Source organism: Microcaecilia unicolor, chromosome 11, assembly GCF_901765095.1.
Source record: "Microcaecilia unicolor chromosome 11, aMicUni1.1, whole genome shotgun sequence".
Taxonomy (NCBI): domain Eukaryota; kingdom Metazoa; phylum Chordata; class Amphibia; order Gymnophiona; family Siphonopidae; genus Microcaecilia; species Microcaecilia unicolor.
The window spans coordinates 50,609,906-50,637,258 of NC_044041.1; the positions used below are offsets into that span (position 1 = coordinate 50,609,906).

Here is a 27,353-nt window from a genome sequence, read left to right on the forward strand (position 1 = left end):
TAAGCCCGCCTCCACTGGCCGCGGGAAAACTGAGCCAACCTGCGGCCGATGGCCGTGGGAAAAAACCGCCAGCGGGCAAGAAAAAGCCGCCCAAAATCCCGCAACCTGCATGCGGCGTGAAAAAGTGGGTCGCAGAAAGGAGCCCAATTGGGAGGGAAACCCGCTGCCCTGGCAACACTGCCCTGAAGAGGTCACTAGACCACCAGGGCAGTAGTAAGGGACGGGGAGGGGGGGTGATGGGGTGTGTGACAGGGGGGGAGGGGAAAATGTGACAGGGGCGGAGCGAGGGCAAGAAAGGGGGCGGGCATGTGTCCTCCTTTTAGGGGGACAAAAGATGGTAATCCTACCCAGTCTGGCACGTCTCCCTTCTCTACCTCCCTCCCCCTCCTTTCCCAACTAGGTCCAACACATCTCCATCAACCCCCCGCGAGTCCAACGTCGTCTGTCTCCCGCCACCCCCTTTTTCTGGAGCCATATGGTAACCCTACCCCTGTACCTCCACCATACTTGTCTCGCCCCAAGCAATCGCGAAATCCCGATTCAAGCTGAGCGCGCCCCCTGGCCGTTGTCCGACCTTTTCCTGTCTCGCTCCAATTCAACTTCCTGCTTTGGCACCAACGCCAACCTACTTGGGCGGGGATGGTGATGACCAGAGTTACTGCTTTCATCGCTGCCGGTTATCGGGGCAAGTTTGTCCGATGCGGGCAGGTGAGGGGCACTAGCTGGATCCACGAGGTGGGAGAGAGGGACTAAAAACCCGACTTTTGCATTGCCGGTTTTAGGGGTCTGCCGGTAGCCGGTTCAGTTCAAAACCAGCCACTTAGCAGGAATTTACAGATTTAGGCATAACTGAAAAAAACATCCTATTTGATTATTCCTTGTACTTTGCATCTCTTATCCCTGTATCATTATAAATTAATAAAACATTTCAAGACAAAAAACCCCATCCTATTCTGGCCTACCCTGCGTGGACTTGAGGAGGTTTGTCCCTCTTGGGCTGCCGTGGTGGTTTCTGCGTTTTTCATGTGTCCGGAGAAGAAGATTGTTCCGGCCCGGGTCTTTTCTTCATCTTGGGGAGAGCATGACCGGCACACTCTTCTTTTCCTGCTCGGGTGATGGTCCGATGTACACGCAAGCTTTTCCCTCAGGTGATCCGTGGCCCGGCCCCGCACTCTTTGACTCAGGTAGTTACCCTCAGGTTTTCATCGTTGCATTTGGAGCATGTCAGGGATTTCCTAGGAGCAGGGGGGGGGGGGTGCAGGTGTGGCGTCCCCGTTCTCTTTCTGAGGGGGGGGGGGGGGAGGGAATTGGGCTGTGGTGGGGAGATGGGGTGCAGGGGTGAGTAGATGTTTATTTTGATTTGATAACATAGCCCTTTTTCCAAAACAAATCAGAGCAGTTAATCAAAAATTAAAAGCAAGGAGTAATTCCATAAAATAAAGGAAAAGCTCTACTAGTCATACAATGCAAGCATTCAAAAGTAAAGAGAGGGAGAGAGAAAACATATGGGTCTCTGAGGGGAGGAAGATAAGTTTCTGGTGGATTTGGGAATGTGACAATGACGTCCATGGAGATCTTTTTCCGAGGGATGGGGTGCATGGATCATACTGTGAGGCCGAATGTGATGGGAACCTTGTAGGGTACCCTGGGGATATGTGTGGGTGGGGGGAGGGCTGTTTCTCCTGGTGATTTCGATGCAACTCTCGTGCAACATTTGAACTCCGATTTTTTTTTCTGTTTTATTGTATGATGATACCTGCCAGCGAGCCTTCTCAGGAGGAGCCCCTGTGCCCTGGAATTTACTCCCAGAGAGGCTACATCTAACTGTACACCAACTCTTCAGGAAGTAGGTGAAAACCTCGTTCTTCTCCCAAGCATTTAATATGTATGATGACTGACTATATGTTCATTCTGTACTTGGACTAGCTAGCTACACACACTGCAATATTATATTATGTTTAATACAAAGAATTTGGCCTATGTTTAGCTACCCGTTTATTTATCCCAACTGACTGGGTACCACCCATCTTGTCCCCACCTATATATCTGCACTTGTCTTCTCAGCTCTGTATTGTAGAAAAGCATTAACAATCATATCTGTTATTTGAATGTTCTAATGTGTGCTTATTAAGTGTTTCATTAGTATTATGCTGACATCGTATTGTACCTCTTTGTTATTTGAATTTCAGTACTGTTAAATGTGTATTTCCATAGTGGCTCTCTAGGCTGGCACAGATGGATTATGCACTCCTATCAGCAGATGGAGACAGAACCACTGAGTTTCAGATTTGGGTGTAAGTGAGCTGTGCAGTTCCCTGAAAATCAGTCTATTCTTAGTCTCAGCAGATGAAAGCAGTGGTAAATCTGTGCAGTCCTAGTTTGTGTGGTGGTCCTGGTGGTGTTTCCTTTTCCTGGGATTAAGCCTTTTGGGCTCCAAGGAGATAAAATACATTTTATTGCATAATCTCAAATCCCTTTCCACTCTCTGCCGCTGGACTGGGGTTGAGGCTCATGGGGGTTTCTGTGTGCCCTGGGGATGTCACACTCATTTGGCCGAGTCCCTCCTCCCCCCTCTCTTTGGATTCCATTTTGGAGCCTCAGCTGTCTTTCTCTACCAGAGGGTAGACAGGCAGTCTTGAGTGCCTGGGGTCTGCCCATTGGCCTTGGCCATGCTTGTTGGAGCTCTTTTCCACAGCTCGAAGTAAAAAGAAAAAAAAAAAAGAAAACGCTAGTGGCAGAGAGTCTGCCTCCTGACTTTCCTGGAGCCATTTTTAGCTTTTTGCCACTTGGGAGTCCCAGTTGCTGTGTGGCCTTCAGCTCTACATGTGTTTGTGAGGGTGCCATAAGTTCAAAGCGCCTAAAGTGCTTCATGGTGTGTCAGCGGCATGCAGTGGATTTGGCAGGGCATTGTTTGGCCTGTGCTGGCAAGGAACTGGCGGGGCTGGCAGCTGAGTCGCAGGCAGGTTCGTTTGGGGTAGTTGCAGTTGCATCAGGCTCAGTGGGGGAGCACTCAATGATGGCAGCGGTTCTGATTTCGGTGGGAACCACCGCCATTTTGAAGTCTTTGTTGGCGCCCGATTAGCACAGGCTGTTGCTGACTATAGCTTCTTCTGTGCCTGGCCCCGAGTCTGCGATGGCCCTTCAGGCCTCTGGGGTGGACTTTCCCCCAGACTTCGTGTTGGCCTCGGGGGACGAAGAAGGATACGGTTTCTGTGGACGAAGGCAGAGCGCTGCAGGATCCGCGGCACCGTCACATGGAAGCTCTCTTAAAGCAGAGTTTTGATGTTGTGGTCCTGGTGGTGCAAGCGGCTATTTGCGGTGGTCTGGTTGCATCCACCTGCTTTCGCTTGTCTGAAAGAATCTTTGATAGGCGGATGATTGGGCCCTCGTAGATCAGGAAGCAACCAAGCTTGAGATGGGCTCTTCCTTTCTCTTCAATGCTCTTTATGATGAACTCTTCCTTTTTTCTCCGATGCTGTTCTTCGTACTTTGGCCAAGTCTGTGGCACTCAGTGTAGTGGCTTGGCCCTAGTTGTGTTTGCGAGGCTGGTCTGTGAATACGGCATCTAAATCCAGGCTCAGCAAGTTTCTATTTAGTTGTTCTTTGGAGAGGAGTTGAATAAGTTGATAAAGAGCTTGGGTGAGACCAAGGTTCTGCACATTCTGGAGGACAGGCCTCAGCAGTCTGCAGATTTCAGGAGGTTCGGAGGTTCAAGCCAGGTAGAGGTGGTGGTCCTCAGTGTAGATGGTACTTTCAGTGGGTGCAGCCCTTTCGGGGGGAAGGGGGTCATCATGGAGGCTGGGAGTCTGGCCTCTCGATGGCCACTGCTGGGCGACCTTCCCAATGAAGGTGTGGGGGTCCACCATCTGCTTCCAATAGGAGCAAGGTTGTAACAGTTCTATTGGTGGTGAACCCAGATTACCTCAAATCAGTGGGTGCTTGAAGTGGTTTGCATAGGCTAAACTCTGGAGTTCACCCGTCCCTTGAGAGACACCTTCCTGGAGTCTCCCTGTTGGGCCCAGTGGAAAACATAGGCTGCTCGATCTGCACACCGTGATTCAGGTTCTGGACGATAACAAGGGCTGCAGCTTGTTCCCAAGAAGGAAAGTTCCTTTTGGCTGATTCTGGACTTAAAATTTGTCAGTTGGGTGCTTCATGTTCCCTCTTTCCACATGGAGACATTGTGGTCAGTGATAGTAGTGATGCAGCCAGGGGAGATTTTTACGTCTGGATTTGACCGAGGCTTACCTTCACATTTCTATTCAGTAAGCGCATCAGAAGTTTCTTCACTTTGCTGTTTTGGGGCAGCATTATCAGTTCTGTGCGCTCCCTTTTGGTCTTGCCACTGCTCCTTGCACCTTTTCCAAAGTGATGGTGGTGGTGCTGGCTGCGTTTCTTTGAAAAGAGGGGATTTTGGTTAACCCTTACCTCGATGATTGGCTCATTCAGGCTGTCATTCCAGGAGAGTGTTCATGTCACTTCCAGAGTGGTGCAGGTGCTTCAGTCATTGGGCTGGGTAGTCAACCTGACCAAGAGTCATCTGCAGCTGTCTCAGACCTTGGAGTATCTAGGCATCTCAGGTGGGCCAAATTTACCTCTCTACGGCAAGAATTCAGAAGCTGCACTTTCAGATTCGCTCTCTTCTTCAGGCTCGGTCTCCACAGGCCAAGGATTATTTGCAGGTTCTGAACTCCATGGTGGCAGCATTGGAGGTGGTGCCGTGGGCTCAGGTCCCCATGAAGCCACTGCAGTCAGCTCTTCTGTCCAGGTGGTTTCTGTTAAAGGGAGTACAGCTTGGCCCTCCTTAGTGGATGATGTTGACCACATATGCCAGTCTCTTGGGCTGGGGGGGGGGGGGGGTGCACTGTGCAAGTCAGGCGGCACAGGGCCTTTGGTCCCTGGAGGAAGTGAGCTATTTGATCAATGTGTTGAAGACCCTGGCCAGTCCCTTCTCCACAGCAAGACGGTGCGAGTCCTGTCCAACAGTGCCACAGCAGTGGGCTATGCCACTAGTCCAGGGGGCACCAAAAGTCCACAGGTGACATGTGAGGCTGCTTTCCTCCTCTCTTGGGTGGCGCTTCACTTATCCGATCTGTTGGCGGCACATGTCGCAGTTTGCCTGGATGTTGTCTACCCCTATCTCAGCAGACATCTTCTTGATCTAGGGACGTGGAGTTTGAGTACGGCGGCCTTCGCTCTCATCGTGTGCACATTGGGGACTTCCATCATGGACTTGATGGCAATGGCTTCCAACACCAAGGCTGCTTGGATTTTCAGCAGGAGGAGAGACAACTTGGCAGAAAGCTTGGATTATCTGATGCAGCTGTGGCTGTTATTGGGGCTCTTCTATGTGTTCCCTCCATAGCCACTTTTAGGTAGGGTCGTTCAAAAGATAGAGCATCACAGGGCCTCATAGTTCTGATGCAAGCCTTGGTACAGCAATCTGGTGCATCTCCTGGTCAGGGATCCGCTTCGGTTGCCGCCATCAGAGGACCTGCTGTGTCAGTGTCCGGTACAGCTGTCTGATCCAGCTCAGCTCTCTTATGGTTTGGCTTTTGAGAGGGAGCATTTGAGGAAGAGAGGATATTCTTCGGTTATTGCTATGATTCTGTGGTTGCTGAAGCAGTCTATTTCCCTCGCTTATGTTCGGGTGTGGCGTATTTGAGGATCGGTGTGATAATCAGCAGATTGCTCCTCTTCACTCGTTGCCTCAGGTGCTAGATTTCTTACAAGCGCAGCTGGACAAAGGGTTGTGTTTGTCTTTGCTTAAGATTCAGGTGACAGCATTGTCTTGTTTCAGGGGCCTAGTCTGGGGTAATTCCCTGGCACACACTGGGATGTGGTCCATTTCTATCGAGATGTGCTTCTTGTTTGACCGCAAGTGCAGCCCGCTGTCCCTCCTTGGGACCTTAATCTAATATTGTCTGTGTTGGTCTCTGCACCTTTCATACCTTTATCTGGCTGTTCACTGAAAGATTTGACCTTAAAGGTGATGTTCTTGGTGGCAGTATCTTTGGCTTTCAGGATTTCAGAGTTGTAGGCCCTTTCGTTCTGGGAGTCTTTTGTGCTGTTTCTTAAAGACAAAGTGGAGCTTCGGTTGGTTCCTTCTTTTCTTCCTAAAGTGGTTTCGGCATTTCATGTCAATCAGTCGGTGTCCCTGCCTCTGCTGGGTGACTCTACGAGTTCGGAAGAGCAATGGCAGTTGCATTTTCTGGATGTGCATCAGGTCCTCCTTAGGTATCTGCGCATTACTCAAGAATTTCCTCGCTCTCATTGTCTTTTTGCGCTCATTGGTGGCCATTGGAAGGGGAAGCAGCTTCCAAGGCTACTATTGCATGGTGGATCAAGGAGGCGGTCGCATCTGCTAATTTACTTTCCTTTAGTCCCTCTAGAGCGGCACAGAGCCTTCCCGGAGCATGCTCTCATCAGTATTCTATCTTTGGAGTATGTTTGTAGGGGGTGCCAGCGAGGAGTTTGGAGTCTTGATGCAGGAGTCTTTCTCCTATGTACATTATAAGAAGAAGCATAGCAAAAAAAAAAAAAACCCAAAACAAATGAACAAACCATTATGTTTCCGTATCTGGGATCTAAAAGCGTTGGGTTAGTTCGATTTGGTGACCTCTAGCGCTGGTGTTTTTCCGGCGCTGGGCAGCAGCAGACTATGTTGGGCCTTGTTGGTTTCACGTTGTAGTTGTGTTGGGGGGTTTTGGGTGTGGTGTTATTTCTTTTCTCTCCTCTGCGTTGGTTCTGCTTAGCTATTTGGAGACTGATTTTTCAGGGGACTGCACAGTTCACTTATACCCATATCTGAGAATTAGTGCTGGTAGGATGCATAAACCCATCTGTACTGGTCTAGAAGGACTAAAGGAAAGTAAATTAGCAGGTAAGACCTACTCCATTTTTGATACTGTTTTATGGTAGTCCTATTAGGTTTAAATTTGCAGTTTACCTCATGTATTATATTTGTGTTTATATTTGGTCATTTTACTATTGTTATGCTGTTAACAAAATTGTAAGTTTTATGTTAAACTGTACCTGCTGTACTCCACCTTGGGTGAATCGCTTCATAAAGGTGGTTAATAAATCCTAATAAATAAGTAAACTTTCTAAACACATCTGAATATATTCTGTATCTTCTAGAGACACAAACCTAAATCTGATTGTCAGATGTACAGCAAGCAATTTAAAATTCAGTAATTTACTGTGAGAGATGCTTATTCCTGGTCATGTATGCATGGTTATTTACGTATTTATTGCATTTTTAGCCTGTGGCAAATGGCTGAAAGTGGGACAGATGATATCTTACTTCCAGCAAAGGAATTAGTGGCTGATGATGCAAAGCGATCCAGGAGTGATGATGGTGAAAATGAGCACAGCACCAAACGATTTAAGGGGGACAGGTGTGATGTCCAAGACGTACACAAGAAGTACCCTAAAAGGAAAGTAGTCCTGTTGCTGTCCTATTCTGGGAAAGGCTATCATGGAATGCAAGTATGTAGAGTGTAACCCTTTTTCTGGAAGAATGGACCTCACTTAAGTTATTATGCACAGTTTTCATCTGCTGAAAGGGTCCCCAGTCTTTCAAGGGTATTCATGATATGACATGGGGCTTAGTAATTACCTCCTCTTGTACCTTGCCTAAGTGGCAGGCTGAGCTTATATGTGGAATTGTAAATAGTAATTCCTATGAAAATTATTACTGGGCCATCCAGTATTTTCTGGTATTCAGATTATTGTTATCTCTAGATGGAGGAGACAAACAATTGAGAGTTGAGTAACGTATATATACTGAAAAGTAGAGCTTCTGAACCCAATCCTTGGGGCATATCCAGCCAGTTGGGTTTTCAGGATATGCATGTATGGGAGAGATCTGCATACCAAGGAGGCAGTGCTTATAAATCTGTCTCATGCATATTAGTTATTGTGAGGATCTTGAAAACTGGCTGGGTGTGCCCTAAGGGCTGGGTTGAGAACTACTGTGTAAAGGAAGAAAAATCTTAAGTAATAAAATGTTTCTTAAGATAATTTGGGATCCTACTTTTTGTGATCAGCTGTTCTGATTTTAGGAGAAGGGTAGGGAGGACTAAGTAACATTGATAAGGGCCTGGGATCAAGCTTCAGTAGTTTACTGCAACGCCCAGGAAACTGGAAGAAAAGATTTTCTAAAAGAAACTGATTGGGGGTTTTAAATACTATAAAATGGAAAATAAAAGCTGACATGGTGGGTATTCATAGATGAGGATAACTGGGAACCTATGTAGGTGTCTTGTTCCTACTTAGCTGTGGAAAATGTCAGATCTAAATTCCTTGTTGTCTTACTGCACTGTTCTGAAGTAATGGGTGTTATCCCCTTATAGAGGTAGAGAAAAAAACTGTTCTTTCCCAGTGAACTCAAAGGTATACCTGTTGGCGCTCAGTGGAGATTTCCAGTATTTTTCTCTATTTCTAACAGATAGATTGTTCAGGCTGGTGCTTCTGGTCCTTGGCATTGCGCTCCACTGTGCTGGCTGAGGTTGCACAGCAAGGTTGAACCTAATGGCTGCTCCCTGGTTACCTGGTCCCTTGACCAGACCTGACTGAGCGCAAAGCATGGCTCCTCTGCCCTCAGTTGCGCTCTTTAGCACCCACTGGGTGAGGCATTGCCTCTGTCCTGCAGGATCCAACCTGAGGAGTACAGGTCTCCACCCTCCTTCCCTCTTTATCCATACACCCTGTTTGAGTGTTCATTCCCCAGACTCCCCCTGCAGCTCCCAGGCATTAAAAAAAAATTCTGTTCTAGTTTGGCTGTATTCCTTTCTGTGAGAAATAAATCTCAGTGAATAAAAAAAGCAAACACAAAGGGAACACACCCAGAGATCAAGGGAATAGTGGAGACACCGGAGCCTGATGGAAAGGCAGGTCTGTACAACTGCCGAAGGACGCTTTTAAAATTTCAAGGAGGATAGCTGGGTTCATCTGGAACAGTGAAAACAATAGAGACTGGTGGCACCTTATTTATTTGCATTTTTGTTCCACTCTTCTATAATAGTTCTAAGAGGATTGCAAGAAAAACATAAGAAATATTTTTTAAAAACACACACAAATCATCTCACAATACAATAAAAACACAATCGTATAGAAAGGGTAAAAAATACACATGTATGCTTGTCCTGGCATTATAAAATATTTAGCTCGACACCCTCATCCTTGGCAATAACCAGCTGCTGTGGAGGTTTTCCTTTTTAAAAATATATTCCTAGCATTCTTTGCCTATAATAAATTGTATTTACCGGACTAGACTAGCAACAGCTTTCTTTGCCTTCTTTAGAAGCCCTTTTACAAAGGCTCAATAAAAAGTGGCCTCTGCTACTTTTAGCAGGTGATTTTCTTGTGCTCTCAGGCCACCTCTTAGCACTTATACCAAAAAGCTGAATTTCTTTTTTTTGGCAATAATATAACTTGTATCATTTTACATTTTAAAATCCTATGTTTTTATATTTGTGGTATAGCTGTGGTCCTTGAAGAAGGCTTGCAGCCGAAACACGAACTGTGTTGGGTCCAGGTGATACATATGACTTTTTGTGGAAAATAAATCTTTTGAAAGAACTTTTTATTCTGTTTGTTTCTTGGAACATCCCTCCACCCTGTTTGGTGCTCATTTGATTGCTGTGGAAAGATTCACCCGCCCTTTTGTTTTGATTGCTAAGTCCAAAATTAGCGCCTGGCTATTTATCGCTCCTTACCGCCTCCTATTTACTTGGTAGTAGGGGCTTGTGTGCTAACCCCACATAATAGGGCAGCGCGTGGCAATACGGCTGCACTGCCAATTACCATTGGGAGCACCCTCTGGGGTAGAAAATAAAAAATGTCTACGGCAGGAAACTGCACGTGAGAACTAAAGAACTACTGCTGGGCTTCTGCGCTACCTCAGCGGTATTGCCGAATTGGCACGCTGCCCAGACAATAGCTCTACCACACCTTTATAAAAGGAGCCCTTATTGAGGCCTGAACTTTTGAGAACAAGAGTTTATCTTAAAGAATTGACTACTTTCTTGTTCTCTGCTTTAATGAAAAGCCCCGAGATATGAAAGATCTGCCTTTGGGCACAGAATCCAAGGTGAAGGGTCATGTCCTAATGTCCCAACACCTCACAAACCTGTTGCACATGTCTTGAATTAATCTTTCCATAAAGGTGCTTAATTAAATCTTAAATATGTATAATGACAAGGTTCTTTGATAACACTTAACCACCATGGTTATGTTTTTTCCTTCCCCAGAGAAATATGGGGTCCTCTCAGTTCAAGACTATCGAAGGTGACTTGATTCGTGCCCTTGTTCAGTCTGGATGTATTCCGGAGAATCACGGTGAAGACATGAAGAAAATGTCCTTTCAGAGGTGTGCCCGGACAGACAAGGTGAGGTGATACTTCATTTCTTCCTGCTGAGCTACGGTTACTGGCTGAGTTACGGTTACTGGTGCTGATGTATTGTGTCCACCCAAACTCAGAATAGTCGCATATATGAGAAAACACCTGGAAGATTTGTAGGATTTGTTAGAAATTCTCCTCAGTCTTACTTTGTCTTTAGCCTCATTTGGAGGGAATGACACTGGGTCCCTTTTCAGCAGGTTAAGAAGAAAGTTTACGCTCTTAAATAAAATCACATGTTCCTTGTCATCAAGCAGATGAAGCCATTACGTATGGGTTGTGTCCATCAACCAGCAGGGGGAGATAGAGAGCACTCAAATTTCACAGTGCCACATGGTCAGCTAGCTCCACTGCCTCTTCAGTATTCTCTATCTCCCCAAGCAGGGTGGTTGCAGCTTGATCAAGCTCCTTAAAAAGTCTGCCTGGGGGTGGCTCCTGGCTTGCCAGTTGTTAGCCGGGGTGTTAGAGGCTATAGCAGCTTCACTTTAAAGGCACATAGGTTAGCCATTTCCCTGCCTTACCCATCCCCCCAGTGGATGTGAGCACATTAGTTTCACTTTTCCCTGCTCTTTCCCACTCTATACTTGGTGGATGCAGGCACATTGGTTCGCCTTTCCCACTGTTCTGTACCTCCGGAGTTGATTTAATTGCCTCTTTTGCTGTTTTCTCTACTTTCCTCACAGCGTTAAAAAAAAAAAAAAAAGCAAGAGGTTTTCTTCAGTTTCTACAGCGTGACCGGAGCTTGTATACTCGGTCCAGTGAGGTAAGAGTGTTTTCTGACACCTCCGGGCAGGGCCTGCGATCGGGACGTTTTTGACGCGACGCCGGCATTTTGAATTTTCCGCTGTTTTTCGGCGATGGCTGCAGAGAGTATTAAGCGCTGTTCCAAGTGTGGCAAGCACAGATCAGCAGCGGGGCTCTGTAAAACATGCTGTTCAGGCGTAAGAGCCGGCCCGAGCATGGCGAGCGATGATTCTTCCCGCTCGGTGGAGCTGGCAGCGGGCGCCATTTTGAAAGCACCACATGGCGCGACCCCCACTGAGGCAGAGGGTCTGGAGACCAGAGGGGGCCCTCGAATTGAAGCTGACCAAAGAGCTACTAGCCTCGGACTGGAACCGGGTGCCCAGGGCGAGTTTTCCTTCCCTGACTTTGTATTATTGCTTCATAATGCATATATGCTTAAAAGAGCTCAGCCAAAGGGGTTTTCTACGGCCCCCCTTACTGCCTCTCCGGTGGATGGAGGCCTGGGATTGCCCTCTGAGGCGTTTTTCCCTGATAGCTGGCCGCAAGAGAAGCGCAGAAGGGTAAATTCCCCTTCAGAGAGTGGTGCACCCCCCTTTTCCCCCCCGTGGTCGGGATGTGGTGACTCTGAGGGATCTGGCAGGCCCTCGTGGCCAGAGGAAACAGAGGAAGGTGCAGAAGGGCCACTGGATCCAGATGATCCGTCCGCAGTGAGGATTTTCCACCGCGAGGAGCTGCCAGCGCTTATTTCAGATTGTCTTACAGGTCCTCTCTATTGAAGATCCTGGGAGTGGCGTGGCCTCCTCTGGAAATCCGAGGATGGCAAGTACCAAAAAGCCTGCTCGAGCCTTTCCTTTGCATGACTCCATCCAAGAGCTTATTTCAGCTCAATGGGCTGACCCCGAAGGACCTTTGAAAGTTTCCAGGGCTATGGGGCAATTATTCCCTCTGAGTGAGGAGCATTTGGTTCGCTTTGCAATGCCTAAGGTGGATGCCCTGGTCACAGCTGTGACAAAGAGAACTACCCTCCCAGTTGAAGGAGGTGTTGCCCTGAAGGACATGCAAGACCGTAGGCTGGAATCCGCACTTAAACGGTCCTTTGAAATTGCTGGTCTTACTATTCGGGCGTCTGCATGCAGTTGTTATGCTGCTGGAGCCTGCCTGGCACGGTTGCAACAGGCAGTGGAACAGCCCGGTGATGGAGCGGAGCCCTTGTCTGAAGTTGCTCCGCGAATGGAGTCGGCCTTGTCCTTTTTGGCTGACGCCCTTTATTATATTGTCAGAGCTTCGGCTAAACAGATGGCTGTAGCATTGGCGGCTCGCCGTCTTCTGTGGCTACGGCATTGGGCGGCGGACATGGCCTTTAAGCAAAGGTTGGTGAAGTTGCCCTTTCAAGGCCTTCTCCTGTTGGGTGAGGAGTTGGAGAAAACTGTGAAAGGCCTGGGAGATGCTAAACCCCAGCGCCTACCTTAGGATTGGCCGCGGCCTCCCTCCAAGGGTCAGGCGGTTCACTCCTCTTATAGACCTCGCTTCCGTGAAGCTAGAAGGTACCGCCCGGGGCATTCTGCTGGGTCCACTTCTCGTGGCCGGTTTTCAGCAGAGGAACTCCTTTTGCTCGGACAAACGTTCCGCAGCAGCAGGCTCAAGACCTGGAGTTCAAGGGCGACCCTCTCAATGAGGGTGCGCCGGCCCCCTCCTCGATTCCTGTTATAGGAGGACGTCTTTCCCTCTTTCTCGAGGAGTGGGCCAAGATTACCTCAGATTAGTGGGTCTTGGACCTGATCAGAGAAGGATACCGAATAGAATTTGATGCTCTGGTAAGATACGTGTTTGTGGAGTCCCGATGCGGTTCTGCCGCCAAACGGGCGGCGGTAGAGGAGACCTTACAAGGCTTGATTCACATTGGGGCGGTTTCCCCCAGTGCCTCCTGCCGATTTTGGCTGCGGCCGCTATTCCATTTACTTTGTGGTGCCGCGAAAAGGTGGGTCTTTTCGCCCTATTCTGGACTTAAAAGAATTAAACAAGTCCCTAAGAGTGCGGCATTTTCACATGGAAACCCTGCGCTCCGTCAGTGCGGCGGTACAGCCAGGAGAGTTTCTCACGTCTCTGGACCTGAAAGAACCTTACTTGCACATTCCAATTTGGCCCCCGCACCAGAAGTTTCTGCGGTTTGCGGTGATGGGAAAACATTTCCAGTTTCGGGCCTTGCCTTTTGGCCTCGCCACAGCTCCCCGAACCTTTTCCAAGGTAATGGTGGTAGTAGCTGCTTTTCTCAGGCGAGAAGGTATCCGGGTTCACCCGTACCTAGACGACTGGCTCATCAGAGCGGACTCCGCAACAGAGAGCCATCAAGCTACAGCCAGAGTGGTCTCAGTACTGCAATCTCTGGGCTGGGTCGTCAATGTAGCCAAAAGTCACCTGACCCCCTCGCAATCTCTAGAATATTTGGGGGCACGGTTCGACACAGACTCGGGATATGTATTCCTACCTGAGCAAAGGCGGTGCAAGCTTCAGAATCAGGTCCGTCTGCTCCTGAGGATGCCCCGCCTGCGAGCTTGGGACATTGTCCAGCTGTTGGGATCGATGACGGCCACCTTAGATTTGGTGCCCTGGGCGAGAGCGCACCTGAGACCTCAGCAGTATTCCCTGCTTCAACGATGGTCTCCAGTATCTCAGGATTATCAATGCAGACTCTCTTGGCTCCCTGCGGCCCGACTCAACATGGAGTGGTGGCTCTCAGACAGCATGCTGCGGCGAGGAATGCCGCTGGCGCTCCCCGATTGATGCCTAGTGGTGTCAGATGCCAGCCTGAAGGGCTGGGGTGCACATTGCAAGGGGAAGCATGCCCAGGGTCTTTGGACACCCGACGAGTCAGAGTGGTCCATCAATCGCCTAGAGTTGAAAGCGGTGTTTCAGGTGCTTCTGGCCTTTCAAGTGACCCTGGAAGGATTGGCTGTCAGAGTGATGTCGGACAACACGACAACAGTGGCCTACATAAACCGACAAGGCGGCACTCAGTGCAGAGCAGATTTGCCACTGGGCCGAGCTACATCTACAGTTTCTGTCAGCAGCTCACATTGCAGGTCAGAGCAACGTGCAAGCCAATTATCTAAGCAGGCATCAAATCGATCCAGCGGAATGGGAACTGGCAGACGAAGTATTCCTGCAGATATGTGCCAAATGGGGCAAGCCCGTAATGGATCTTATGGCGACAAGCTCAACTGCCAAAGTCCCGTGCTTTTCAGCAGACGAAGAGATCCTCGCTCAGCCGGGTTGGATGCCTTGGCTCAACCCTGGCCTCAGGGCCTCTGGTATGTGTTCCTTCCGTGGCCCTTGATAGGGCGTGTGCTCCTGCGGATTCGGCTTCACCCAGGAGAAGTGGTTCTCATCGCCCCGGATTGGCCCAGGGGGCCTTGATATGCGGACGTCTGACAGATGCTAGTGGAGGCTCCCCTTCCTTTACCTCTGGTACCGTACCTGTTGTCGCAGGGACCGGTGGCCATGGAGGACGCCTGCCGTTTTGGTCTTAAGGCATGGCTATTGAGAGGGCGCAATTGAGAGGCAAAGGCTATTCCAATAATGTTATTTCCACTCTCCTGCAGGCCCGCAAGCGGTCCACTTCCATGGCTTATGCCAGGATGTGGCGCCAGTTTGAGGCTTGGTGTGTTTCAAAAGCGATCACACCCATGCGGGCTCCTGTCTCGCCGATTCTGGACTTTTTGCAGGATGGTGTACAAAAAGGCTTGGCCTATAATTCCCTGTGGGTGCAAGTGGCAGCATTGGCCTCCCTTCATGGTAAGGTTGCAGGCGTGTCTTTAGCTGCTCATCCAGGTGTGGCACGGTTTCTTAGAGGGGTGCTTCGGCTCCGTCCTCCCGTGTGGGAACCTTGTCCAGCTTGGAACCTAGGGCTAGTTTTGAAGGCTCTGCAGGGTTCTCCTTTTGAGCCGCTACGGCGAGCTTCAGAGAAAGGTTTGACACTAAAGGCCGTTTTTCTGGTGGCCATTACTTCGGCGAGACGGGTGTCAGAACTCCAGGCGCTGTCCTGTCGAGACCCATTTCTGCAATTTTCAGAGTCTGGGGTCACGGTTCGTACCGTGCCTTCATGCCTAAGGTGGTTTCAGCGTTTCATCTAAACCAGCCTATTTTTCTACCCTCTTTTGTTAAGGAGGAGTTTCCAGAATCCTTTGGGCAGTTGCACCTGTTGGATGTGCGCAGGACTCTGTTGCAGTATCTGCGAGTTACTAATTCTTTCAGGACCTCTGATCATTTGTTTGTTTTACTATCAGGTTCTCGCAAAGGGTCTCCAGCGTCTAAAGCCACTATTGCCCGCTGGCTCAAAGAAGCTATCTTGTCAGCTTATCTGCTTGCCGGCCGGCCTCCGCCTGTAGCCTTTAAGGCACATTCTACAAGAGCAATTTCTTCCTCTTGGGCTGAAACTGGAGCACTCTCTCTTCATGAGATTTGCAGTGCAGCAACATGGGCTTCGAAGCTCTCATTTTCCCGACATTACAGGCTGGATGTGGGTGCTAGGAGGGACGCGCGTTTTGGAGCACAAGTGCTAGCGCGTGGTGTGACTTGTTCCCACCCTATATAGGGATTGCTTTGATACATCCCATACGTAATAGCTTCATCTGCTTTATGACAAGGAAGGGAAAATTAGGTTCTTACCTTGGTAATTTTCTTTCCTTTAGTCATAGCAGATGAAGCCATGAGCCCTCCCTGTATGATTGTCTGTATGATGTGAATCTGTTTCAGGTTCTGTTCTTGTTTCCTGAAGTTCTAATCCTTCCTTGGGAGAAAGTTGGAAAACAGTCTTCAGGATTCTTGTTCACTTATAGGAGGATGAGTTCATTCCCTCCAGTTCATGTGTATGAGGTTGAGTTCATTCCCTCCAGGAGGATGTGTGTATTCCCTCCATAAATACAAAGAGGAGGACGAGTTTATTCCCTCCAGGAGGATGTGTTCATTCCCTCCTTTTGAGTTCATGCCCTTGTTATGGGGCCATCGTTCGCTGTGAGGAAAGTTCATGTTATTTCCATTGCGGTTTGTTATACTGCTTTGGAAGCTTCAAATACTGAAGAGGCAGTGGAGCTAGCTGACCATGTGGCACTGTGAAATTTGAGTGCTCTCTGTCTCCCCCTGCTGGTTGATGGACACAACCCATACGTGATGGCTTCATCTGCTATGACTAAAGGAAAGAAAATTACCAAGGTAAGAACCTAATTTTCCCTTTGTTGTAAGAAACTTAAATGCTCCTAGGACTATGAAAATCACATGAATTTGGGAGCACATGTTCTCTTCTGCTTTTTCATGTGCTTTGATCTGATGCTGCAGCAATTGCTGCCTCCCATCTGACCTTTGGTCTGCTGCAGCATGATAGAATGTCAACTCCTGTCTTTCCTGCTCTTCATCCCGGGCCCCAGTCTACCACTGTCCCTGGACCTCATCTGTTTGCATAATCATGTTTGCATGATGAATTTCTGTCGTGTATTTTTGTGTATTTGTATAGGGGGTTTCCGCAGCTGGCCAGATTGTATCACTGAAGGTTTGGCTGATAGATGACATTGTGGAAAAAATTAATGATAATCTTCCTTCAGATATCAGAATTTTGGGTAAGAAATATCTAGAATTCTTTAGATTTTTATTTTTTTTTTTCACTTTAAAATATTTTTTTTATTGTATATAACTCCATAACAAGAGCACATCTCGCTTACATTTACCCTCGCAGGGGTTCATACGTTCTAATCCAGTACATTATTATTTCTGAAACTAACTCCCCCTTGCACCCACTGCAACCAAGAACAATTAACAAAATCATAACCGTAACACCACCCACCATCCAGCTCAACCTTATGCCCCTAAATACATCATCGCCCACCCATTCATTCTAACCCACCCTCACCCACTCAACCTGAAATCACCCCGTGGTTCTTTGATACTCTCTCTCCCCCTCCCTCCCCCCTCAACCCCACCCCCTGTATACCTTCATTAACCTAAATACTTGTCAGTCGCTGTTGTAGGCGGACCCATCTTCCCTCATGCCTCCCTTCCCCCTCCCTTCGGTAGGCTGTTAATCTCTCTCCATTTGCATTAACTACCCCAATTTACATTTCCAAGCACTCAATATCGGGGGATCCACCCTCTTCCAATACTGTGCTATGAGGCACTTAGCTGCCCCCAGCCCCCAGCGCAGCCATTTCCGCTCCTCCCAAGTTTCCCTCTCATTATGTAAGCCCAAAAGACACACCACAGGGCTGCACACCAAAGATGAGCCAATTAACTTTACTAAGGCCTTCATAACTCCTTGCCAAAAAGGTACCACCCTGGGGCATGTCCACCATATATGCAAAAAGGAACCCCTTTGTAGACCACACCTCCAACACAGATCCGACGCCTCAGGGTACATCCTCCTCAACCTCTCCGGTGTATAATACCAACGAGATAAAACTTTATATGCATTTTCCTGCTCCAAAACACATATTGAGGCTTTCCGCACCTCCCACAAATAACTTCCCACTCTTGATCTGAAAAGCGATAACCGAGATCCTCCTCCCAAGCCCCCTGAAAACTAAATGGCTTAGGGTCATATCCCCTCAAGAATTTATATATCACTGATATTGGCTTGGGAACCTTCTTCAACAAAAGCCACAGATTTTCCAAACTCTCCCTGTCCTATGGATTCCCCCCCTTCCAACCCAGTGCCCCCACAAAATGTTGAATCTGTATGTAAGAAAACATGTCACCCCCTGATAAACCAAACATAGAACACAATGTTTTGAAGCTCTTCACCCTCCCTCCCTTTAATACTGCTCGGAAATTCACATTGCCCGTTTGCTCCCACCTCACAAAGCTAGCATTTGCTCTCCCTGCCCCAAATCTTGGCTCCCATCGCAAAGGCGCCAGTGTCGACACCCCTTCCAACTGTCCCCATTTCCTCCTCTCTCCCCACACCTCAAGCAGATGCCTCACATATGGGTTCTGTATCCCTGCCAATATCCCCCTCATTCCTTCAGAAGTCCATAAATAAGAGCTCAGTGGCCTTTGCGGGCTACATGACTGCTCCAACTGATTGGCCGGCTTAGTTATACCCCTCTCCCAATCTACAATCATCCTCAATTGAGCAGCAATGTAATACCATTCAAAATTAGGTACCCCTCTACCCCCCTCTCAGGATCCCCACATAACTTGCCTTGCGAAACGGGGATACCTACTCCCCCCCCCCCCCCCCCCCCCATATAAACTGTCCCATCAGACACTGCAATTGCTTCAAGATCTGTTTCGGGAATTGCCACTGGTAACACCTGAAACAAAAATAGTAATCTAGGCAACACATTCATTTTCACCACAGCCATACGCCCCCACCATGATAGCCACAATCCCTTTCATCGGGATAACTCCCACCGAATTTGATCTATTATCTTCCCATAATTGAGACCATACACCCTACCCAAGTCCCTAGGAATTTGAATCCCCAGGTATCGAATATGATGATTGGCCCACCGAAACTTGAACAATGCTCTCAATCTACTTTTTTCTCCGTGTTGCAAAGATATCCCCATGAGTTCACTCTTATCCATATTAACTCTTAAGCCAGCATATTGTTCAAAGTCTTCAAAAATCCTCAAAACCAGCGGAAATTACCTCTCTGGGTCTACCACATAAAGCAGCACATCATCTGCAAATAACGCAATTCAATGTTCCATCCCCCCAACCTTAATACCTTTAAATTCTGGGTGTTGCCTTATCAATACCGCCAATGGTTCCATGTACATAGCAAAAAGGAGTGGAGACAAGGGACAACCCTGCCTGGTCCCCTACTTATTGGGAAGAAGGAGGTGTAACCCCCATTAATGTTAAGGCGCGCTTTTGGTGCTGTGTACAACGCTGAAAGCCAACCCCCAAAATTATCTCCCAAGCCCATTCTATTTATCACTGCATGCGAGAACCTCCAGCTCGCCCGGTCAAAAGCCTTTTCAGCATCTATGGCCAACAAAACTGTACTATCCCGAGATCGTTGCACCTCCCAAATCAAATGAAGAGTAAGCCTGATATTATCCCCTACCTGTCTCTTCGATATAAATCCTGATTGGCTAGAGTGCTACTGAAGTTGATCCATATTGCCCAATCTATTAGCCAGTACCTTAGCCACAATCTTTGCATCCACAGTCAGAAGGGAGATGGGTCTATAGGCACCGCATTCTACTGGATCTTTCCCAGGCTTAGGCAAAACAGTTATCCCAGCCTCAGACATGGATTCCGGAAGCTCATTACCCTCCAAAACACCATTCCCCACTCGCACCAAGAGGTCCCCCACCTCCCTCATGAAACATTTATAGAACCTTGCAGAATATCCATCTAAGCCAGGCGCTTTTCCATTAGAGAGTCTTTTTATCACCCCTTGAAGTTCCCCTAATCTAATGGGCTCCCCAAGCTGAGCTCTTTCAGCTTTGTCCAAACATGGTAGAGGAATCTGATCCAAAAACCGGGCCATATCTGTCATCTGTGGTTCTCCTGATGCACTATAACGTTTTTGATAATACTATACAAAACAATTTCCTATCTCAAGATCAGTATAGTGCCATCCTCCACTCTCATCCCTCATCTTCTGAATAAGGGAACGCCCTCTTCTCGCCCTCAGATACCGGGCCAACATTGCTGTCACGTTTGTGACCATAGTCCATGCTGGGCTTGCTTTGGGGTAGCTCCAGTCAAGTCTGGCCAGCTGGAAAATCCTGAGGCCTGGGGGAAAATCCTGAGTCCCATTCCAGGCAAGCCAGATCTGGTCCGGGATCCTGTTCTTGCCAAGCCATGCTCTGCTGTCAAGCCTCACCCTTCTTCATGACCTCAGCTGGGAGTGCCTTTATGAAGCACCTGGGAACCTTCTGGTTTGCCTTTGCAACAGAGGTCCTCAGAGGAGTTTTCCTTTGATAAGAGTTAGTTGCAGTGCTTCTTCCTGTTTTCAGCTTTGACCCTGCTAGCCTTTTGGATTATTCTACTGTCTGCCGCCTGCCTAGAGACCCGGCTTGGTTTTGGATTATTCTACTGTCTGCTGCTTGCCTAGAGACCCGGCTTGCTTCTGGACTTTCCTACTGTCGGCTGCCTGCCTAGAGACCCGGCTTGTTTTTGGATTATTCTACTGTCTACTGCCTGCCTAGAGACCCGGCTTGCTTCTGGACTTTTCTACTGTCTTCTGCCTGTCTGGAGACCCCAGCATGTATTGCCTCAGCTGCAGTTCCTGTCCGGTGGTTCCTGGTCTGGGATTGACGGTATGTCTATTTTACCTTGTCTTGTGTTTGGGTGATTGTCCTGCTGCTGTCGCTCTGCGGCAGTGGTCCAAGGGCTCACTACCCAGACGTTCTGCGAGAAACCTGACAGATTGCAAAGGCCATGAGCTCGGAGGAGTCACCCGTCTTGCAGGCGCTCAGTCTGCAGCTGGCGCAGGTGAACAACGGCCTCCATGTCCTGGGGGCTCGTATAGACCAGTTAGAGAGACTTATGTCGGCATCCCTAAAAGCAGCAGCAGATGCTTCAAGTTCAGGTTCAGTTCCAGCAAGAGCTCCGGTTCCCTCAGGGATCCGTCTGAAGTCACCACCTAGATATGATGGTAATCTCAAAGACTGTAGAGGTTTGCTCAACCAGTGTGAAATAATTTTTGAGCTCCAGTCCCAAGATTTCCCTACTGAGAGAACCCGGATAGCTTATATCATGTCCCTATTGTCTGGTCAAGCCTTAGCCTGGGCATCTCCTCTTTGGGAGAAGGACGATCCGGTGCTACATGATCTCCATGGTTTTCTGGATCAATTTAAGCGAGTTTTTGAAGAACCTGGGAAGGTTACTTCTGCTACTTCTGCCCTCCTGAGACTCAAGCAAGGAACACAAACCCTGGGTGACTATGCGATTAGGTTCCGCACCTTGGCTTCTGAATTAGACTGGAACAATGAAAGTCTGGTTGCGACCTTTTGGCAGGGGTTGGCACCGCAAATTAAGGATGAGCTGGCCGGACGGGAACTTCCCACCCAGTTGGATGACCTTATTAAACTTTGTAACCTGATTGACATTCGATTCCAGGAGCGTGGCCGAGAACGGCGTTCCTTAGAAAAGATTGGGCTTAAGACACCTAGTCATCGAGTTTTACCACAGGCTCCTCATCCGCAGGAGGTCCTCTCCCAACCACCAGTAGAACCCATGCAACTAGGTCATACCTCTCTCACGGTGCAAGAGAAACAGAGACGGCGGACCCTTAATCTATCTCTGTATTGCGGTGTTACGGGACATTATGCAGACCGGTGCCCGAATAAACCTGGACCCTCAGATCAGAAGCTGACCGCAGGTACCATAGTGGGCTTGTCTCTGGCCTTAGTTTGTAATCAAGTGTTATTACCAGCAGTACTTGAGTTAAACCAAGGAGAGGAGCATACTGAAGTCTTTGTGGATTCCAGGGCAGGAGGGAATTTTATAAGTGAGTCCGTGGTCCGTCAATTTAATATTCCTACACAAAGGTTATCTAAGACCATTCCGCTACTCTCAGTCTATGGCAACACGCAGGGCTACATCAGCACACAAACAGGTCCTGTGCACCTGCGTATTGGTGACCACAAGGAAGAGATTTTACTTTATGTCCTCCAGACGGCCATACAACCCATCGTGTTGGGACTACCTTGGCTGCAAATGCACAATCCGACTTTTGACTGGGGAAGTGCTGAGATCCTGGACTTTAGCAAGTCTTGCAAGGAATATTGTCTCGTTCCTCATACTGGTAAGGTAGACGACGAGCCGCTGGACTTGAATGATGATGCATGGATTGATATGAGTGACTCCCAATCTCTGGATTCTGATGCTTCAGCGCTCACCGCAGCCACCGCTTGGATACTAACCCCTAACCAACACTTTCAGGTTGAAGCCTGTACTACGTCCAAGACTATGCTCCCCTCCAGAGGAGGTTCCAAGAAGGCTCCGCGCAATGCCAGTTCTTCTACTATACCCATAAAACAGAACCCGGGTATGGCTTGTGGTTCCGTTCCCATGCGATATTCTAACCATAGGCACACGGTCCAGCCTTGTTCGCCTTCCAGAGATTTGCCTCCAATCTCTAGTTCTTTAGGTCCTGATCATTTCCCTAAACTTGTCAGCGGGTTTCACCGAAGATATCCCTGGAGACCCAAGACACCCGAGGAGACTGGGGGAGCCTTGAGGGGGAGGTACCATATTCCATGCTGGGCTTGCTTTGGGGTAGCTCCAGTCAAGTCTGTCCGGCTGAAAAATCCTGAAGCCTGGGGGGAAATCCTGAGTCCCATTCCAGTCAAGCCAGATCCGGTCCGGGATCCTGTTCTTGCCAAGCCATGCTCTGCTGTCGAGCCTCACCCTTCTTCATGACCTCAGCTGGGAGTGCCTTTATCAAGCACCTGGGAACTTTCTGGTTTGCCTTTGCAACAGAGGTCCTCAGAGGAGTTTTCCTTTGATGAGAGTTAGTTGCAGTGCTTCTTCCTGTTTTCAGCTTTGACCCTGCTAGCCTTTTGGAATATTCTACTGTCTGCCGCCTGCCTAGAGACCCGGCTTGGTTTTGGATTATTCTACTGTCTGCTGCTTGCCTAGAGACCCGGCTTGCTTCTGGACTTTTTTACTGTCAGCTGCCTGCCTAGAGACCCGGCTTGTTTTTGGATTATTCTACTGTCTACTGCCTGCCTAGAGACCCGGCTTGCTTCTGGACTTTTTTACTGTCGGCTGCCTGCCTAGAGACCCGCCTTGTTTTTGGATTATTCTACTGTCTACTGCCTGCCTAGAGACCCGGCTTGCTTCTGGACTTTTCTACTGTCTTCTGCCTGTCTGGAGACCCCAGCGTGTATTGCCTCAGCTGCAGTTCCTGTCCGGTGGTTCCTGGTCTAGGATTGACGGTACGTCTATTTTACCTTGTCTTGTGTTTGGGTGATTGTCCTGCTGCTGTCGCTCTGCGGCAGTGGTCCAAGGGCTCACTACCCAGAGGTTCTGCGAGAAACCGGACAATTGCACTGGACTTATTAGCAAATTCAAAGTATTGTTGCTTCAACTTAGCTCTCATAAAATCCACCTCTACCATCTGGAATTGCGCTAGTTTCCCTCTCACTTTTAATTCTGCCCATACCTGTGGAGAAGGGTTCCTTTTGTGCATCTGTTCTAAATGCAATAACCTTTTTTGTAAGATCAATGTCAACTGCCCTTTTCTTCCGGGCCCCCCCCCCATTTAATCAAAACACCCCTTACCACCACCTTCAACGCATCCCATAGCACCCCATCCTTTACTTCCCCATTATCATTAAACCGGCAGAATCCCCGAATAGTGTTCTGGATATCTTCCCACACTTTTTCATCCCCTAGTAATGATTCATTAAGTCTCCAAAATCCTTGCCGCCTACATTGGCCCAACCCCAGTAATTTAACCCACATTGGTGCATGATCAGAAACACACATGGTCTCTATCTCAGCTGCCCCCACCATATGCCATCCATTGCGATGCACCCATAGCCCATAAATCCTGGAATACATCTGAGCTGCATGAGAGTAAAAGGTGTAATCCCGCTGCACCCCGTGCTTCAACCTCCAGCAATCCACCACATCCAACCCCTTCAAAAATGGATGCAGCGCCTTTCTCCCAGGGCCATTTTGCTGCCTATCTCCTGCTGAATGATCTAACCTTGCATCGGGGGCAATATTGTCCTTTCACAAATCCAGAAATTTCTTCATGTAATTTGCGAATAAATTCCTGGTGTCCTATATTCGGAGCATATACGTTGATCAATGTCAATTCTTCCCCCTGTAGCCACCCTCGAAGGCCCACATAATGTCCACTAGTATCCCAAAATACCTCATTAATCACAATTCCACAAGTTTGTCTGATCAAAATAGCCACTCCTCCCATCTTTTTGGCCCTATTCCCTGATGTACCACCACTTCCTGAAAAGGCCTATGACGCAACAAGTGAGTATCTCTCGGTCTTAAATGTGTTTCTTTCAAAAACGTTACATCCCACCTCAGCCTACCCAACTCCTTAAATACTCTACTTCACTTTCCCTGATTATTTAACCCATTCACATTCCATGTGCCCACCAACAACCCACCATCCTTCTCCCCCCCCCCCCATATCCCTTCACCTCCCCCTTAGACTTTCCCTGCCCTCCCCCCTGCCCCAATTCCCCTCCCCTCTGCTCCCTCTTATCTCCTGTCCCTCCCCTATCCTCCCCTACCCACCCCTCCCCTACAACTGATCTCTTTTTCAGTAAATCAGCCATCACACTCGGAATCCACGCTCCCTCCTAAAACTTTAACCTTTCCGACGCTGACCCCTATCCCTCCCGTCATCCTACTTACACCCGCATCCGTCATCCTACTTACACCCGCATTTCTTTCAGTCACTCAGATATCCCACACTCCCCCCCCCTCAACTCCCCCACAGAATTGAGCAAATCACCACCAGTCCACACAAATCTGTATGCTTTCAGGATCCTTGCTTGTCAGAAGCCTTCGCCCGCTTCGCCACTTTCTGCCAAGCCGAATCTGCTCTGTGCTCTCCAACAGTTTCCCGAATCTCTGTCTGAACTGGAACATCTCTGCACCCCAAAGATCGCAAAGCTGACCAAGCCTCTTCCGGGGTCTGAACTTTACGTGATTTGCCGTCCACTGTTAACCACATCCCAAATGGAAAGAACCACTTGTATCTAATCCCTTTTGACCTCATAAACTTTGTGGCTTCTCGAAAAGAGAGACGTTTTTGCAATGTAGACCAGTCCACATCTTGAAATACTTCAATTTTACAATTCTTCCAGATAATTTCATTTTGTTGCCTGGCTTTAGCCAAAATTCTCTCCTTCAAACCCACCACAATGTCTCTTTGACGAGATTCTCGCTGTGGACCCGCCACTTTCTGAATACGTAAGTCCGGCAACTGGCTCCCACCTTCAGGACTCAAGATGAACCCGCACAATTCCGCTCTGCCTCCTTTGACGCCACCAGAGTTTTTTTCCCCCTGCTGTGCTGTAAAACGAAAACGCTCCAATCCCTTCTTTGGTGGCATCCCTCAGGGACCTGTCCCCCTCAATATACAGTTCAGTATGCCACTTTCTTCTATAGACTGTACTCGCTCCACTCAATCCACAACTGAGCTCTGCAACAGGCTATATAATTATCAATACTGGCATTAAAAGAGCTACTCACAGTTCTCAATACTCCAGCTCTCCTCTCCCCGCAGCTTCCTGGTCTCTCACTTCAATGAGACAATGATTCTACTTTTTTCTTTGTTCAGCCGTCTAGACTGGGCTAGCACCTCCTCCCCTCGATAATGCACCACCACCACCACCTGTCCCCAGGCCACCGCCAGCTCCAACCACAGCCCGCAGATATCGCCGCTCTTCACTTCTCTCTCTCTGCTGCAGCTATCAGCCCCCTCACCGGCTCTCCGCTTTTCCGCACTTGACTCGGAGTTCGCCGCGCCTGCCTGTCAGGGCCTGCCTCTCCTCACTCCCGCGCACTACTGTCCGCCTCGTCTGCCACGTGCAGGCACGGTTCTCTCTTGGTCCTCGCCGCACACTGCCTCCTGCAGCTTCAAAACAACTTCTCCCGATCTCTCACTGCCTCGGCCACTATCACCCTGCTTTCACTGGGTAAGTGCACTCAGGCCCCACAAATAATTTTTATGCGCAAATCGGGAGGGACTGGAAACACGTCCTCCTAGTACAGTACCATCTTGGATTCCTTCCTTCTTCTTTAGGTTTTTAATGTGTGCACTTATTCTTGTAGCATTACTCTTGATGTGCACACGTGCACAACCTGTGTGCATTCCTGTAGACTAAAGGAAGACTTCCCATGCCCTTGCCTTTTTGTTTCCATCGTAGGGAACAGAGAGAGAGGACCCAGTAAGATTTCATTCCTTGTCAGCCCTCCAGACCAATCTAGCACTGACACCTAGGTTATGCTCGCCTACCAGCAGATGGAGACTGAGAACACACGTATCAGATCCGTAGATAAGCCCTGTGCCTTTCCTCTGCTAGCCACCTCAGTCTCCAGCAGATGGTGATCAAGCAGCCTCTGCAGTCTGCAGCTGGTCTGCAGCTGGCCTGTGGTGGTGGTGGGGGGTCTGGTTTTCGACTTTCTTTGGTTAGCTTTGGCAGCCTGGGAAGGTTTCTGGCTTGCATACTTTGGGGGGAGTGGGAACTTAGCTGTTCTTCCTGGGACATCATCCGCCTGTGTGCGGGGAAGACTGTTTAACTCGGCCCTGGTTGTCACTAGGAGCGTGGAAAGCCGCCTGCATTCAGTTGCAACTGTTTGGAGCTGACACACAAAAAATAAAATCAGAACAAAGACAGCCGCCTTTGCTACAGTCGGCGCACCTTCCGAGGGGGAGTAGCGACTCTGCAGTGGTCAGGTCAGTCCCTTGTGTGGCTGGTAGGAGCACGTGGTCATGGCAGCGCAGCTTTACCGTTGCAAGGCATGCAGTTGCCAGGGGGTAGAGACTCTGTGGGCACGTTGCCGCCTACGTGATGAGCCCAAATCTTTGGGTTCGCAGGAGGAGAGCAGGGTTCGGGAACCCTCCCAGGTGGTGGCAGCTCCTCTTTTAACTTCGGACTTGGCCACGGATGTTGGAGCGGCTGCCGTGGCAGTTTTGGCGGGAACGGACTCCATTGCTGGCGTTTCCTGCGCTTCAGATCTCCTGCTGCTCTTGAGTCCTCAGTGTACTTCTGGCAGTGCTGCCCTGACTGCGGGGGAGCGTCTACCCTGGAGGACCATGGGGTCTCTCCCAGAGTTTATTTGGGCCCTCTTTCATGCCTGGCAGTCAGGAGGGGCAGCAGAGACCTCTGTGGGGGTCAGGTCTGGTCCTCTTCAACTGTGGACCATAGCGGAGAGATTACATGAATTCTTTGCTTCAGTTTTTAACGAGGAAGATTTGGGAGAGATACCAGTGCCAGAAATGGTATTCAAAGCTGACGAGTCAGAGAAACTGAATAAAATCTCTATAAACCTGGAGGATGTAATGGTGCAATTTGACAAATTGTAGCAAGTCGCCTGGACTGGATGGTATTTATCCCAGAGTACTGATAGAATTACTACTACTTATCATTTCTGTAGCACTACTAAACGTATGCAGCGCTGTTCACTTGAACATGAAGAGACAGTCCCTGCTTACAATCTAATTAGGAGAGACAAGCAGGACAAATAAGGGCGTTACTAAGGTGGGAATGA

General features: G+C 48.8%; 1 protein-coding gene across 3 annotated transcripts in view; it reads left to right on the forward strand.

Annotated features, from left to right (window-relative positions):
* Positions 1 to 628: 628 nt before the first annotated feature.
* PUS1 (pseudouridine synthase 1) overlaps positions 629 to 27,353 on the forward strand; it is a 54,408-nt gene continuing 27,683 nt past the window's right edge. Inside the window, exons 1-5 of one of the 3 annotated variants that reach the window (XM_030217528.1) lie at positions 629 to 708; positions 1,764 to 1,846; positions 7,266 to 7,491; positions 10,257 to 10,394; positions 16,657 to 16,759. In XM_030217528.1, coding sequence (XP_030073388.1) covers positions 640 to 708; positions 1,764 to 1,846; positions 7,266 to 7,491; positions 10,257 to 10,394; positions 16,657 to 16,759 — 619 coding nt within the window. In that variant the 5' untranslated portion in view covers positions 629 to 639. Of the gene's footprint in view, positions 709 to 941; positions 1,185 to 1,763; positions 1,851 to 7,265; positions 7,492 to 10,256; positions 10,395 to 16,656; positions 16,760 to 27,353 lie in introns of those variants that run through there. The other 2 variants (XM_030217527.1, XM_030217529.1) reach the window with 2 other exon arrangements.